This window comes from Argiope bruennichi, chromosome 11 (assembly GCF_947563725.1).
Source record: "Argiope bruennichi chromosome 11, qqArgBrue1.1, whole genome shotgun sequence".
Taxonomy (NCBI): Eukaryota; Metazoa; Arthropoda; class Arachnida; order Araneae; family Araneidae; genus Argiope; species Argiope bruennichi.
The window spans coordinates 20,921,881-20,940,086 of NC_079161.1; the positions used below are offsets into that span (position 1 = coordinate 20,921,881).

Genomic DNA, 18,206 nt, shown 5'->3' on the forward strand with positions numbered 1-18,206 from the left:
TCCTCGTCATATTATGTTAAAATATTTTTAGGCTTGAAATTAGAATAAAAAAAGGAGATTCATTTAGCTTATTAGATAAATTTAATTTGATTATTTAATAAATTTGGTTAATTAATAATTAAATAACAAATCAAGACACATCATTTTGTGTAAGATAAAGAACTGAAGCATCTAAGTTTCTATCTTTCTAAAAAAAAATTTGTCAGAACTTATACCAATCTACATAATTTCATAGAAAGATTGATAAATTTGGTGGAAAGCACACATCCCACGGCTCTATAAAGGATTAATCAGCGACATCTATTGGTAAGCATGCGAAGTATCTATATAAAAGACAATGGTTTTGGGTTTTACCAATTTACAATTATTTCATTGTTATCATTTTGAAAACTTCCCATTTAGTATTATTGAGTTATTCAATGTATGAAAACACCAATCATGGAACGCTTCAAATTGCATCTTCCACATTCATTGCTTTTTTTTTTGTTTGTTTGTTTGATTTGAAGAAATCAGCTGCCGAAACCCATCAGACACGTTTAGAAACTTGGTGATGTTGTTCCGTCATATCCCAATTGTCGGTTTTGGTTTCAATGATTTAACAGTGGTGACTTCGATGTCAACGGCAAAGAAAAGGCCAGGAGGACCAAAAAAATTCAAAGACAATCAATTATAACACGTATTGGACGAAAATGACGAAACGTTGTATAAAATGATGGAAAATATTTTAATTGATATATATATTGTAACCGATTTTTCTCAATAAATTCCTTTTCAAAGAGAAAAAAAATGATCAAAATATATGCAGGCACCTAATAAATGCATTTCTTAAATCTAGTTCAGAAATTGCAGAAGGTATTAAGAAATCATACAAAATTAAAACAAAAAAATATACATTAAAATTTAATTTATGTGATTTTTCGATAAAAAAATTCTATCAAAGACCAGAATTTGAAAAAAATGCCATCTAAAAATACAAAAAAAGCATTAAAATATACGTAAATATATATATATATATAAAAATCTGTATAACTTACCCTAAAATATACTTGTGAACAAAATTCTAACGGTTTTATAACGAAGCTTATTCAAACCTTAAAAATATTAAAAATCATAATTTTACAAAAAAAAAAAATCGACTTTTCAACGTAGTCACCTACCGCACGAGGGCCGCGGTGGCCTGGTGGCAAGGTCTCGGCTTCAGAACTGGAGGGCTTCAGGTTCGAGATCCGATTCCACCGAAGAATCGTCGTGTAAACGGGTCTGGTGCACGCTGAATCGTCCTGGCCAAACGTCCTCCCGCTGGTGTGGCGTGGTGTGGAGAGGGGGGTGCCAGCTCAGGTGTCGTCCTCGTCATCTGACCGCGGTTCAAAATGACGAGGCCCGTCCCAAAATAGCCCTAGTGTTGCTTTAAAACGGGACATTAATATAACTGAACTAAACATACCGCACGAGGGTATTATAATAGCAATTTATAGACGAAATTCCAATTAAGTGCAAAGTTCTCCCCTTATGTTGAAAATTCAAACAAAACCAGTCAGATTGGCCTCCTGAAACTTTCTTATATGCTCCAGAATAAAAAAGTTATCGCCCTTTTTATTCCAGCATAAAAACTGTGGTCTTTGAGCAAAATCATAAAAATTTGCCACGACCGTATTTTTATTTCCTGAATTCCACACGTAAGCATTTTGTGCTTCGTATTACAATGAAGAAACCAGAGTATGCATTTAGGATATCTTTTGGTTAACTTATTGAAACTATTACAGCACACCAATGGAAGTGGTCTCTCCGAAACTGTCTCGCATACTCTCTAATAAAGATGTTATCAGGCATCTGTTAAATGTTTATTAAATATCTATAATATATATCTTTAATATCCATTTAATCAGTTTTTAAGTTGAAAATGTCATGATAGACTAAAATAAAAAAATATCTAATTGCACATCATTTTCAATAGAGTTAGTTTCAATACCTCACATATAAAAAAATAAAGCTAGAAGCTATTTTAAAACAAAGCAATCATTTTTAAAACATGGTAAACATTCTAAACGTCCTCAAAATACTCAAGTACAAATTTTACCAGTGTTACTGACCTGAAAGTCACTAAACCAGTCGGAACAAAATGAATCTCACTTGTCTAAAAACAAAAAAGAAATCAACAAAATAACTTATTATTCTTTCGGTTTTTCTGTTTATTTTGTTCTGAAATTTAAACATGACCTTATTTTAAATTGAATATGTCCAACTAAATGGCTTTTATAAAGCAAATGAAAGCATAAAATTTGATTATACGAAAACTACCTTAAAAAGAAAAGAAAAAATGAAATCTACGATCTCAAATTTTAAGTTATCATGTGAGAACATTATTATTTTTTAAGTCATTATTTGTCTTAATTTAAGTCATTAACCAGTTTAAACCGGTTTACGAGAGCTCCAAAACTTATTTTGCCAGCCAAGAAAAAATTGAAAATGAAAATTGCCATTTATGCTTTATTCATTGCCTACGCGATTTCGAGCTTCAAAACCCCCTAACCAAAACAACATTATGTTCTCGCAAAAAGGAATGCCACATTTGGAAGCTGAATAACAAGCGTTTCCGTCGCAATGCGATTTCCAAATGATAAACTATTTAACAATAAATTTTCAAACATATTAATTTATATAGAATTTTTATGAAAACACTATTTTTGTAAACACAAACTTCTATTTTCTAATTTCTGAAATCATAAAACAGTTTCATAATGGATTAATAATAGAACAGAAGTCAAATCTTTCAATGCTTCCCACTTAAGAATGAATGATGTGATATTTCCCCATTGGGGGAACGAGAGAATACTTTTATCAAAACTGTTATTAAACTGTTAGTGAATTTTTTTGGACATATTATAAAAATTAAATTATTTAATTTCCCCCGGAAAAAATTTACATTCCATGAAAATAACAGCTATGATGTCGCAGCAATACTGGTAAAAGCAAGTAAAAAAAATATATACGATTAAAATATGATGATGAAAATTGCCATTTATACTTTATTCATTGTCTACGCGATTTTGAGCTTGAATATTCATAGCCTACTCGTTTTTGAGCTTCAAAACCTCCTAACCAAAATAACATCATATTCTCACATGATAATAAAGCCTCTTGGCTTGATAAGCGGATTTTCTCTGTAGTTTTTCCTACTTCGCCATTTTGATAATCCGGCTATGCCTGCATCGTAGTATTGTAAAAAAGAAAATAAAACCTGGCGCTTACGTGTTAATTTTAAAGCAGTTGCAAACTAAATTATGAAATATTGATCATCGGCAACTTTTAAAATTACTATTTCAGATAATAAATGAGTACCAGAAAATCGAATACGTATTTTGGACATCTTTCTTCCAACCGATTGAAACCAAAATTTGTCATTTAGCTGCAACTGTAGTCTCAATATCACATTCCAGATTTCGTTTGTTTAAGTCATTGCTTTTCAAATTACATAAGTGCGCTTGAGTTTACATGAGTGCGAAAGAATACACTGACAGGCGACGATGAATTTGGTTTCAGATTTGATATGGATCTACATTTTAGATGCTTAATATGTGTTGCCACTCCTAATAAGTTTTATATTTCCGGTTTATTTTCATTTTAGAGTTTACGTTGCATCTTATTCCAGCTTGGAATCTGGCAATCCGGTTTTGATTTAAGTAAAATATATTGCGTTTGCTTTAACGATAGAATTTTGTACGTCACGTTATTTCATCCTTTTGATGTAGGAATCATTTGATGAATTTAAGTCTACGTCATCTGTAAATACTCTAATCAGTGTCTATCATCATTATGTCAATAATCTCTTGAAATTCTCTGTCTTGTGTTTTGCAATAATAAATTGATTCCAAAACGAAGTTGGTGTTCCTAGTCATAACAATATGTGTACCTTAACAAATGAAGCCCGTTACACTCATTTCAACAGCATGAAAATAAAAGCAAAATTTGTTTGAAAATAATAAAAAGTGTGCATGACAGTTTGAAAGAAATATATAATACAGTATGCGCCAAAATATACAGTGCTGAAACTCGCGCATCTCGAACATGGAGTTGCGTTTGGCTACGAGGCATAGCTCCAGCTATATATGTGCGCAGTAGTGTAAAGGAAATTGTGTTGTGTAGTTTGTTCGAAATGGGTTTCTCGACGGAGGAAAAAGTATTTGTAGTTTGAGCATTATGTCCGCTCATACGGAAGCGGTTCTGAAAGTGGAACGAGTTTGAAAAAATTGACAGAGGAATTCCAAGATAAGTTAAATAAGACGACACCAAATAACACATTTATGCTGTCTCTTGTTACCGAATTTCGCTTTTCTGGTAGTATACTGTTACGAATCTGTGATGCGGCTTCCCAGCATAGATGGTTCCATAGGAGGTCCCAGAGCTTAGCGACAAACTTGGCGACCATTTGGCGACTTTGGCGCCAAAATAGATTATACCCGAAACATCGAGAATTTTCCCGTCCGTCCAGTAGGAACCGAGATACGCCTCGAACGTTCCTGATTGGTTAAGAGGCGTCTAGCCCCGCCTCCTGAGACCTATAAAAGGAGCTGGAACTGTCGGGGAGTGGTCGTGAATTGAGTCGTCGTGGACCGGTGGAGTCGAAGAGTAGTCGGGATCGACGGTAAAGAACTGGCCTTCCAGAGATAAGCGGAGAAGCGACGGAGTGAAGCTAGTGCTGAACTAAGCTGTACGCTACTGTCTGCAGTAGAGTCTTGTTATATGCTGCTGTGTATGCTGTTGTTACTGCACGTCTCGGCTGAAGATAGTCGTCTTCTGTGCTGTATATAGTTGTCGTCTTTGTGCTGCCCTGTGTGTCTTCGTGTAAATAAACGTCGTTGTTTCATTTTCTACTGCCGCCTGGTGATTGAGCGTTCTCCACACCATATAACTTCCACTATCCAAACGAACCCCGGAAATTTCGTAACAATACTGTGTCAACGGAAGGGAGTGTTAAAGGAGAGTGTTCAACTGTGAAGATCCACCAAGAACTGTGCCTGCATTATGTGAGAAAATCATGACTTTTTGCAGGAGTCAGCAGCAACCTTTATTTCAGGATTTGTTTGAGAAACTGCGTGAACAATATGAATATTGCCTACAGTGAGGCGGTGCACACTTTGAACATTTACATTACGCATACTATGGCAAATGAACACACTAATTGTATGTATGTATGTAGGCTTTTTTTTTTTTTTGATGAAACATAAATTCACAGATGACATTAATGTAATTTTATTCATCTTTTAATTTCAGTATCGTATATTTTGGGCAATACTATATTTAAGACTTAAAGAATAAAAAGAAAATCGCAAAACTTTTGTTTTTAGTTATCATATTAAATATTGGTGTTTTCTGAAATGTGATTTTTTTTTAAATCTTAGGTACCTCTATAATAGCAAATCTCGTCTATTGGATTCCAGGACTATGTTTCACGTTCATTGATTTGACAGGAAAGCCAGCATTCATTCTGAAATACCGAATACAAGAAAATTCACCTTATCCGGTATGTTATGATTATACAATATAACTACTTTTCCGTATCCTGCAACCCCCGGGGGGACACCTAGTAATGAGGATGAGATGCTTCCAGCATGGTGGTTGGATCTCGCCACCCTGGAGGGTACACAAATAGGTGGGGGATATGACTCCTCCCATCGATGACGGGGCGTACTTCCTTCGGGGAAGGTTGTACCGTGGCCTGGTGATGGCCCTTAGGACTGAACCACAATTCCCGCCAGTGTTGCTGTTGCGGCGGTTAGGGTCATTCAGCCTTATGGTTTAAATCCTTGTGCTTTCGTCGCGGGTCGGAGAGTCAGTTGGTTGACTTTCCATATCCTGCACACATTTTTCTTATAGAAATTTTGATGTTAGAAAGTGTAAGGATCTTATAGGTACATAAACCAAATTAAAAAGTAAAAACATTATGAAATAAAAATGGATGTGAAAAATCTTACTTCAGAATTATGTTTCAAGGAAAGCCATTTTTTTAAAAAAATAAATCTTAATTATAACATTAGCAAGAAACATGCGATTGAATGCTTTCATGGATTAGTTCGAATTTCATTATAACATCAACAGCATTGTTACATATTGTGTGTGAAATTTATATTTAAAAAATTTATTAAATATAAGAAAATTTACTTAGAAATGAAATTAATGTCATTAAAAAAGTAAATACAATCATAACGATTACCTATCTGTCAACGATTATACTTATTTTTGCATTTGATGAAACCTTCTACTCGAAGTCTATTACTAGCATTTTGATTTCTTTTACACCTTCTTTTCTATAACTGCATAGAAGTTTCGGTAACACAGCTCGCTCTTTTCCTAGCATTTCTAAGAATATATTTCAGATCCATTTTTTTAGTTCGGCAGTAAAAGCATTCAATGGAGCATTCAAAAATGATTATCCATTAACTTATTTACATTTGACTATTACCATTTAGCCTTAAGAACGATCTCTGTGTCATGTGCCTTAGCGTTTTATATAGAGAGAGATATCGATAAATTATAACCAGTGTATATAAATATGAATATTGTATGCATATCTTTTATTCAAATATCAATGTGTTTAATCTTTAATGTGTGGAAGTGTTTTAATATTTAATATATGTCAATATGTTTAATCTTTATTTTGAAGAAAATTGGTGCACTTTCTTTCCAAGAAAAGAAAAAGATAATTGACAGCGTTTCAAAGTCAAAACCATAATATTATTAATTGATTAGTAATATTAATTAATTAATTAATATTAATCATAATATTAATTAATTAATTAATATTAATCATAATATTAATTAATTAATTAATATTAATCATAATATTAATTAATTAATTAATATTAATCATAATATTAATTAATTAATTAATATTAATCATAATATTAATTAATTAATTAATATTAATCATAATATTATTTAATTAAACACTAGACACGTTTCCGGTGCTTGCCTGTTATATCACCTCTAACAAATTAACTCACCAAAATATTTTTTACGATATCTTAAAATTCAAAAAAAAAAAAAAATACTTTTTTAATAATACTTTTGCGATTTACTGATTTCATTTTAGTAAAATTTAAATCTAACTTGAAGCGAATATGTAATATTTTTATTATGATGAAATGTAAATTAATTTCATTGTTTCAGCCTGCCATTCGATGGCGCGCTTTTGTCAGTGCTGAAATTAAAATTTAAAAAAAAAATACTTCCTTTAGGCTTAAATTCTTAAGTTCCAAGTGTTTCTTTTAAGTAATGTATTCAATTTTTGCCTTCTAAAAATATTGTGATAGTAAATTGAAACTCTAATGACTGTTGTTACAATTACATATTGGAAATGTTATTAGATCAATTTATGACATGCACCTGGCAACGCTCAAAAGATTATATTCCAAATTCTACCGTAATGGCTCCCGTAATGGTTAAAAATCATAAGCAACAAATCACATATTGATCTAGAGTGGTTGTGTGATGTTAAGAATCTAAATTATTAATGGGAGAAAAATTACAAGTATGTATTGTTACGAAATTTCCCGGGGTTTATTTGGATAGTGGGAGTTATAGGGTGTGGAGAACGCTCAATCACCAGGCGGCAGTAGAAAATAAAACAACGACGTTTATTTACACGAAGACACACAGGACAGCACAAAGGCGACAACTATATACAGCACAGAAGACGATTATCTTCAGCCGAGACGTGCAGCATACAACAGCAGCTCTACTCCGTCGCTGCTCCGCTAGTCCCTGGAAGACGAGTTCTTCACCGTCGCTTCCGACTACTCTTCGACTCCACTGGTCCACGACTCAATTCACGACTCTGGATTCACAACGACGACTACCCTTTCTGTTCCGACTATTCTCGCACTCCACTGGCTCACGACTCAATTCACCGTCACTCCCCGGCAGCTGCAGCTCCTTTTATAGGTCTCAGGAGGCGGGGCTAGAAGCCTCTCAACTAATCAGGAACGTTCGAGGCGTATCTCCGTTCCTACTGGACGGATCGGGAAAATTCTCGATGTTTCGGGTATAATCTATTTTGGCGCCAAAGTCGCCAAATGGTCGCCAAGCTCTGGAACCTCCCATGGAACCAACTATGCTGGAAAGCCGCATCACAGGTTCGTAACAGTATTCTAATGTTCAAGACACGTGAGGAGATGAACAATTGAATCAATTTTATTGAGCCAAATAAATCATAATTAATTGAAAATTTGAAATTGCTGAAAAAAATATTTATTGAAACAGAAAGGACAACTGTTATAGGGGTAGGTCATTCGAAGGAAAGATAGCTAATAAGTTTGATTTTTCATTAGTATCAAATTAACGATATCTATTTTTAGTGCTGTAGCAAAAAGAATTTTTTACATACTAAAACTATTTATCTATTAAGAAGTTATAATTTTTTTAATATTTATATGTGAAATATTTATTCTTTTCCGTAGATTCCACTCAGTCGAGTTTTGAAAGTTCTGGCAGTAGTATTTTTTAACCAAACAGCTGTCTTCATCGCAACGCAGATTTGTTGTTATTATTTGATGGTTTGGAGAGGCTACGAAAGCGGAAGAACTCTTCCTACATTCCAAAGACTTATTCTGGAATTTGCGTTTTTTATAGTCATAGAAGAAATACTGTTTTATTATTGTCACAGGTTTGTTACCTTCTATTGTATCCAATATTATTTTATATTGTTGCTTATGGCGCTTTCATAGACAAGCCCGTTGACGAAGTCAGCAATTTTAAGCCGAATTTTAGAGGCTCATGTTTCAGTAGCGTCATCTAGAGCCAAGAGTACGTCTTAGCTACGCATGCGTCACAGCCCTTTTCAAGGGACCGGACTTCATTCATACATTTCATTCACAGATCATAATTTAGTCCCGAATGAGAGACTGATCACCTCTGAACCAGTACCCCCAGTGGTATTACCTCGACTTGGTAGACTTTGTGGCTGCGACAGATTTATACGTGCACTAACCACCATGCAGACGGAGAGTCTTAGGCCAGCGGGGTTCGAACGCACAACCCAAGGGATACAAATCCAATGCCCTACCAACCAAGTTATATCGGCAATATATTATTTTATCTTATTCTCCAGTTATAATCTAATTATAACTAGAGAATAATAAAAATAGAATAATAGAAAAATAGAATAAATAGAGAATAATATAATAAAAATTCAGATTTCAAAAAACTGCATGGCAAATAATAATACTGTTTAATAAAATTTCATGAAGTTTTCGAATCTGCATTCAAATGAGATTATTTAATACTTTCTAGTATATACAATATTATTTTATGTCATTCTCTTATTATAATCTGATCGTATTAAGAATACAGATATCAAAAATGGATCATGGTAAATAATGACGCTATTCATCTCATTTTCGCGAAGTTTTCTCCTGAATCTTAACTGCAATGCGAAATACTCGTAAGAGAAATAACTTTTTTCCACAGAAATTCATGTCAAAATAGAACAACGCGTTCCATTCCAAAAAAACATTCAATAAATTTATAATAATGTAATTTTTTAATTATAATATTTATAAGATTTAATTTTTTACAAGAAAGTTATTTAAAGATATTTGCCTTTGTCTCTGAAAAAAGTGAGACACCATTATTATTGCATTCATTACATTCTTCGGTGGTTCTGATTATATTCTTCCATCAGTTCATTGATATAAGCGTTATTCACTTAAAGCCCCATAATCTAGATCAAAGACACAATCTTGTCGATTAAGACTTTACAGGTACTTGCTCAAACTTCCCTAAGTCGTGTTCAACAATTCTATCCGGCTAAAGCCTCTCATCCAGAAATAAGGAATCTCTTCAAACAACGGCTCAACATACCAGAGATCAAAGCCAATCCAGCATGCATGTCACGATGTCTTCTGGCCACTCGTTCTGCGAAACATCGCTCCTTAAGTAACTCATTTTTTTAACAATTTGTTTTATTCGTTATATGAATAATGTTTAATCATTCGAAGTATGATTAAACATTAGTACCCAATTTAATGAATTAGCCAGTATGAGGTGATTGCGAAAGATCGATGAATGAGAAAAAAATGGAATGGCGTGAAGTTCCACCCTGCCTAGCCGTTTTGTGGCGTCATCATGAATGGCCGACTTAATATTAATTTTGCTTCTAGACGATTAGTTCGGAGAACTACTATCCAAAATTTTACAGAATCAAAAATTTATCTTTGCTATTATTCATAAAATTTTGGATTTATTTTTAATTGCTTAATCATCAGTTATTCATGTTTCAAAATGTCTTCCTTCTAGACTCTTCCATTGCTCTTATTCATGTTTCAAAATGTCTTCCTTCTAGACTCTTCCGTTACTCTTATTCATGTTTCAAAATGTCTTCCTTCTAGACTCTTCCCTTACTTTTATTCATATTTCAAAATGTCTTCCTTCTAGACTCTTCCATTACTCTTATTCATGTTTCAAAATGTCTTCCTTCTAGATTCTTCCCTTACTCTTATTCATGTTTCAAAATGTCTTCCTTCTAGACTCTTCCATTACTCTTATTCATGTTTCAAAATGTCTTCCTTCTAGATTCTTCCCTTACTCTTATTCATGTTTCAAAATGTCTTCCTTCTAGACTCTTCCATTGCTGTTATTCATGTTTCAAAATGTCTTTCTTCTAGACTCTTCCATTTCTCTTATTCATATTTCAAAATGTCTTCCTTCTAGACTCTTCCATTACTCTTATTCCTGTTTCAAAATGTCTTCCTTCTAGACTCTTCCATTGCTGTTATTCATGTTTCAAAATGTCTTTCTTCTAGACTTTTTCACTACTCTTATTCATGTTTCAAAATGTCTTCCTTCTAGCCTCTTCCATTGCTGTTATTCATGTTTCAAAATGTCTCCCTTTTAGACTCTTCCATTTCTCTTATTCATATTTCAAAATGTCTTCCTTCTACTCTTCCATTGCTCTTATTCATGTTTCAAAATGTCTCCCTTTTAGACTCTTCCATTTCTCTTATTCATATTTCAAAATGTCTTCCTTCTAGACTCTTCCATTACTCTTATTCCTGTTTCAAAATGTCTCCCTTTTAGACTCTTCCATTTCTCTTATTCATATTTCAAAATGTCTTCCTTCTACTCTTCCATTGCTCTTATTCATGTTTCAAAATGTCTCCCTTTTAGACTCTTCCATTTCTCTTATTCATATTTCAAAATGTCTTCCTTCTAGACTCTTCCATTACTCTTATTCCTGTTTCAAAATGTCTTCCTTCTAGACTCTTCCATTGCTGTTATTCATGTTTCAAAATGTCTTTCTTCTAGACTTTTTCACTACTCTTATTCATGTTTCAAAATGTCTTCCTTCTAGCCTCTTCCATTGCTGTTATTCATGTTTCAAAATGTCTCCCTTTTAGACTCTTCCATTTCTCTTATTCATATTTCAAAATGTCTTCCTTCTAGACTCTTCCATTACTCTTATTCCTGTTTCAAAATGTCTTCCTTCTAGACTCTTCCATTACTCTTATTCCTGTTTCAAAATGTCTTCCTTCTAGACTCTTCCATTGCTGTTATTCATGTTTCAAAATGTCTTTCTTCAAGACTCTTCCATTGCTCTTATTCATGTTTCAAAATGTCTTTCTTCAAGACTCTTCCATTTCTCTTATTCATATTTCAAAATGTCTTCCTTCTAGACTCTTCCATTACCCTTATTCATGTTTCAAAATGTCTTCCTTCTAGACTCTTCCATTGCTCTTATTCATATTTCAAAATGTCTTCCTTCTAGACTCTTCCATTGCTGTTATTCATGTTTCAAAATGTCTTTCTTCAAGACTCTTCCATTGCTCTTATTCATGTTTGAAAATGTCTTCCATCTAGACTCTTCCATTACTCTTATTCATGTTTCAAAATGTCTTCCTTCTAGACTCTTCCATTGCTGTTATTCATGTTTCAAAATGTCTTTCTTCAAGACTCTTCCATTGCTCTTATTCATGTTTGAAAATGTCTTCCATCTAGACTCTTACATTGCTCTTATTCATATTTCAAAATGTCTTCCTTCTAGACTCTTCCATTGCTGTTATTCATGTTTCAAAATGTCTTTCTTCAAGACTCTTCCATTGCTCTTATTCATGTTTGAAAATGTCTTCCATCTAGACTCTTCCATTACTCTTATTCATGTTTCAAAATGTCTTCCTTCTAGACTCTTCCATTGCTGTTATTCATGTTTCAAAATGTCTTTCTTCAAGACTCTTCCATTGCTCTTATTCATGTTTGAAAATGTCTTCCATCTAGACTCTTCCATTACTCTTATTCATGTTTCAAAATGTCTTCCTTCTAGACTCTTCCATTGCTGTTATTCATGTTTCAAAATGTCTTTCTTCTAGACTCTTCCATTTCTCTTATTCATATTTCAAAATGTCTTCCTTCTAGACTCTTCCATTACTCTTATTCCTGTTTCAAAATGTCTTCCTTCTAGACTCTTCCATTGCTGTTATTCATGTTTCAAAATGTCTTTCTTCTAGACTTTTTCACTACTCTTATTCATGTTTCAAAATGTCTTCCTTCTAGCCTCTTCCATTGCTGTTATTCATGTTTCAAAATGTCTCCCTTTTAGACTCTTCCATTTCTCTTATTCATATTTCAAAATGTCTTCCTTCTACTCTTCCATTGCTCTTATTCATGTTTCAAAATGTCTCCCTTTTAGACTCTTCCATTTCTCTTATTCATATTTCAAAATGTCTTCCTTCTAGACTCTTCCATTACTCTTATTCCTGTTTCAAAATGTCTCCCTTTTAGACTCTTCCATTTCTCTTATTCATATTTCAAAATGTCTTCCTTCTACTCTTCCATTGCTCTTATTCATGTTTCAAAATGTCTCCCTTTTAGACTCTTCCATTTCTCTTATTCATATTTCAAAATGTCTTCCTTCTAGACTCTTCCATTACTCTTATTCCTGTTTCAAAATGTCTTCCTTCTAGACTCTTCCATTGCTGTTATTCATGTTTCAAAATGTCTTTCTTCTAGACTTTTTCACTACTCTTATTCATGTTTCAAAATGTCTTCCTTCTAGCCTCTTCCATTGCTGTTATTCATGTTTCAAAATGTCTCCCTTTTAGACTCTTCCATTTCTCTTATTCATATTTCAAAATGTCTTCCTTCTAGACTCTTCCATTACTCTTATTCCTGTTTCAAAATGTCTTCCTTCTAGACTCTTCCATTACTCTTATTCCTGTTTCAAAATGTCTTCCTTCTAGACTCTTCCATTGCTGTTATTCATGTTTCAAAATGTCTTTCTTCAAGACTCTTCCATTGCTCTTATTCATGTTTCAAAATGTCTTTCTTCAAGACTCTTCCATTTCTCTTATTCATATTTCAAAATGTCTTCCTTCTAGACTCTTCCATTACCCTTATTCATGTTTCAAAATGTCTTCCTTCTAGACTCTTCCATTGCTCTTATTCATATTTCAAAATGTCTTCCTTCTAGACTCTTCCATTGCTGTTATTCATGTTTCAAAATGTCTTTCTTCAAGACTCTTCCATTGCTCTTATTCATGTTTGAAAATGTCTTCCATCTAGACTCTTCCATTACTCTTATTCATGTTTCAAAATGTCTTCCTTCTAGACTCTTCCATTGCTGTTATTCATGTTTCAAAATGTCTTTCTTCAAGACTCTTCCATTGCTCTTATTCATGTTTGAAAATGTCTTCCATCTAGACTCTTACATTGCTCTTATTCATATTTCAAAATGTCTTCCTTCTAGACTCTTCCATTGCTGTTATTCATGTTTCAAAATGTCTTTCTTCAAGACTCTTCCATTGCTCTTATTCATGTTTGAAAATGTCTTCCATCTAGACTCTTCCATTACTCTTATTCATGTTTCAAAATGTCTTCCTTCTAGACTCTTCCATTGCTGTTATTCATGTTTCAAAATGTCTTTCTTCAAGACTCTTCCATTGCTCTTATTCATGTTTGAAAATGTCTTCCATCTAGACTCTTCCATTACTCTTATTCATGTTTCAAAATGTCTTCCTTCTAGACTCTTCCATTGCTGTTATTCATGTTTCAAAATGTCTTTCTTCAAGACTCTTCCATTGCTCTTATTCATGTTTGAAAATGTCTTCCATCTAGACTCTTCCATTACTCTTATTCATGTTTCAAAATGTCTTCCTTCTAGACTCTTCCATTGCTCTTATTCATATTTCAAAATGTCTTCCTTCTAGACTCTTCCATTACTCTTATTCCTGTTTCAAAATGTCTTCCTTCTAGACTCTTCCATTGCTGTTATTCATGTTTCAAAATGTCTTTCTTCAAGACTCTTCCATTGCTCTTATTCATGTTTGAAAATGTCTTCCATCTAGACTCTTCCATTACTCTTATTCATGTTTCAAAATGTCTTCCTTCTAGACTCTTCCATTGCTCTTATTCATATTTCAAAATGTCTTCCTTCTAGACTCTTCCATTACTCTTATTCCTGTTTCAAAATGTCTTCCTTCTAGACTCTTCCATTGCTGTTATTCATGTTTCAAAATGTCTTCCTTCTAGACTCTTCCATTGCTCTTATTCATGTTTCAAAATGTCTTTCTTCAAGACTCTTCCATTGCTCTTATTCATGTTTGAAAATGTCTTCCATCTAGACTCTTCCATTACTCTTATTCATGTTTCAAAATGTCTTCCTTCTAGACTCTTCCATTGCTGTTATTCATGTTTCAAAATGTCTTTCTTCAAGACTCTTCCATTGCTCTTATTCATGTTTGAAAATGTCTTCCATCTAGACTCTTCCATTACTCTTATTCATGTTTCAAAATGTCTTCCTTCTAGACTCTTCCATTGCTGTTATTCATGTTTCAAAATGTCTTTCTTCAAGACTCTTCCATTGCTCTTATTCATGTTTGAAAATGTCTTCCATCTAGACTCTTCCATTACTCTTATTCATGTTTCAAAATGTCTTCCTTCTAGACTCTTCCATTGCTCTTATTCATATTTCAAAATGTCTTCCTTCTAGACTCTTCTATTACTCCTATTATTATCAAAATGTCTCCCTTCTAGACTTTTCCATTACTCTTATTCATGTTTCAAAATGTCTTCCTTCTAGACTCTTGCATTACTCTTACTTCTACAAGTACATCCACAAACGCCATCACGAATTCACGTCTCCAATAGGAATTGCAGCACTCTACGCCCATCCGATAGAGCACCTCGCCTGCAATCTCTTGCCAGCATTCTTCGGTCCCTTTCTGCTGGGCACTCATATAATGGTATACTGGCTGTGGTACAGCTTGGCATTGCTGACGACTCTAAACGCCCACACAGGCTTTCATCTACCGCTACTGCCATCACCCGAAGCCCACAATTATCACCATTTAAAGTAAGCATTAATTATTCTGAAACTGTACAATTGTTTTAACTATAAATGTGAAATATAAAATTGAAATCTGCTGTCGCAAATTTCAAGTTATCATGTAAGAACATTACTTTTTAAAGTCACGTGGTATCAATCAAACAAAAAAAAACGAATTTGTGTTTTAGAAACGTTTTCCTCAACCGATTAAAAAAAAAAAATCTGATACAAAAATGCACATGTAGTCACAAACTCCCACACCAAATTTGATATATTTTTATCCGTCTAGTTCCAAGCTATCTTTGAGTTACTTTTTTGTCACAAGCAGACATTTTCCAAAAATGTGTTTTCCGAACTCATAGAGGTATGAAACATGGAGAATTTTTTGACGATTACTTTTTTATTTCGTATACGAGAAAGTAATAACATTAAGTTGGTTATTTTAACATATTCTATTTAATTATAGAATCAAGCATTCTACAAAATATGAAGTAACACTTTTTATGGGGGATTTAACACTATTTGCGAATTGTTATTTTCTATGAATGTTAGATGAGTTTTTGAATATATCAGATCTTTATTAAATAACTTGAAATGCACAACTCTTGCAAATTAATTGAAAGCAGAAAATTGCAATAATTGAAAATAACGTTAAAAAAAACGGAGCTACCCCCTCGAAAGTTGTAGGAACTCTTCTTGCTTTCTTTATTTATTTGATAACCTGGTCCTGACTGCTATCAAGCTGTTTAATTTCAATCTCCTTTTTTTTTTTTTTTTTTTTTTTTTTTTTTCTGACGACCCTTCACTAGTTTTTCTAGATCAGTGCATTTAAAATTAAACTTTTTTTATCATTTCCTTATTGTAAAACCAGAGGCAAGAATCTTCCCGAAATTTTCTTTCATATCTCTAATATTATCTTCATATCTCTCGCATGCCCAGATTTTTATTTCAACACATGGGATTTGCGTGCTTTCGAGTTTAACCTCTTAACTGTTTTGCCCGTATGCCATACGTGCATCGATTTATTAAATTTTGATAGTTGTAAGCAAAAAAAAAAAAAAAAAACTTCATAACGATTATAATTCAATATTAAAATTACTTCGAATACATAGATAAGTCAAGTATTCAAATGGATTTTTATTTGAATCAAAATAAGAAAATATTCCCAAAATAAAAGGTGTCATCTCATTAGATAGTAAAGGAAATAAAACAGTTAAGTGGTTAATAGTTAACATTAGCACTTGTGTGTTTACATTAAGCCGCTTCCGAATATTAGTCGTGAAATAGCCTTTAAGGAATTATCTTCAACGATTCCTGACTATTTTAGGCGATTATTAGCTGGTATACTGTTAATGAACAAGTACTAGATGTCGGCTCAGATGTCGTCCTTGTCATCTGACTGCAGTTCAAAATTACGAGGTCCGTCACAAAATAGTACTAGTGCTGCTTTAAAACGAGACGTTAATATAAATAAACCATTCTTTGTACAGTCATCTACCGCTGTTTCAGGAACTATTTTTTTTTTTTTTTTCGCGTAATCCGTTTCCTAATGTCTTGACACGGCACATGCTCGAATCGTTGTTGCCACTTTCCATTCTTTTGTTTTGAAACAATTTAGTTAATTTCATTTCTTTTTTTTTTTTTTCTTTTTTTTTACTGACAACTATTATCTTTTCAGATTCACCGAGAATTATGGTGCAATGGGATTTTTGGATGACATCCATGGAACAAATAAAACTTTCCGCAACAGTGAAATATATGAACGCCATATTTGGTCACTTAGCTTAGTTCCTCTAAAACAGATGTATCCCGCTAAAAAGAAAGAAGAGTGAAAAATTATTTGAAATCAATTAATCAACAATATGAATGATTTTTCGAAGATGTTTGAGATTATGTTTATATTTTTATAACTCAAGATCTTCAGTGAATTCAATCCTATGTAAAGAGCTTATGTCTTTAGAATAATTGAATGTCTGATGTCAGTTATTTTTAAATGTATTATCTTGAACTACATGTAAAGAAACAAGGAAGGCAATATATGTTTAAAATTTATCCAATTAAAAAAAGTATGATGTTAATTCTTTCGGTAAAAATTGGTCTTACAACTTACCAGTATGGCTATAAATAATGAAAAAGATGCAAATATACATATCATTAAAAAAAGGTGCAATATTTCTTCTCGTAGAACCATCGAAATAACTCAATGGAATTTTAAAAAATAATAATTTAAAACAGAAAGTCATTCTATTACATAAATTAGTCATTTCTGATGATTTAACGTAAATCCTGTACAAATATATTATTTGTTTTTGAATACATAACCATCTAATTCAGAATTCGACAAAAATAATGAAGTTTTCCTGTTCTGAAGAGTTGCCATGTATATTTATATATATATATTTATATATATAAATATATATATTATATATATAAATATATATATTATATATATTAATTTTATTAATATATATATATCCTAAGTCAAAATATGACCAGCAGACTCAACAGACCAACAACCAACTACTTGAGTTGAATTTTGAAAAATGATTTTTCATATACATAAAATGAAAGAAAAGAGAACATGTTTCAACAAATGTAATTTTTTTTTATGTATTTTGATAATAAAACATTTTTTGAAAGCTGTTTTGTAGTTTTTTCTCTGGCCTGAATTGTATAAAATAAAACCCAGTTAAGTAGAAAGAGAAAATGGGGCGCGGGGCAAAAACTTCTTTGGGGGCCCCCTCTGCTTCACCACTTCAGCAATGAAGAACCGTGCATAGAACTTGTCTATGGTATTTTTCGTTAATTAAATTTGTCCATCGTAATTGTGAAAATTTAGCTGAATTCCGCCCTAGAAAGCCATGAATTCACAAAATATAGATTTTTATGAAGA

General features: G+C 32.7%; 1 protein-coding gene across 1 annotated transcript in view; it reads left to right on the top strand.

The window, feature by feature from the left end:
- The window catches only part of LOC129957330 (fatty acid hydroxylase domain-containing protein 2-like), a 58,016-nt gene extending 40,130 nt beyond the window's left edge, over positions 1–17,886 (top strand). Inside the window, exons 3-6 of the mRNA XM_056069601.1 lie at positions 5,400–5,521; positions 8,457–8,662; positions 15,068–15,340; positions 16,992–17,886. Of these exons, the coding sequence (XP_055925576.1) occupies positions 5,400–5,521; positions 8,457–8,662; positions 15,068–15,340; positions 16,992–17,145 (755 nt within the window). The 3' untranslated portion in view covers positions 17,146–17,886. The remainder of the gene's footprint in view (positions 1–5,399; positions 5,522–8,456; positions 8,663–15,067; positions 15,341–16,991) is intronic.
- The last annotated feature ends 320 nt before the right edge of the window (positions 17,887–18,206 follow it).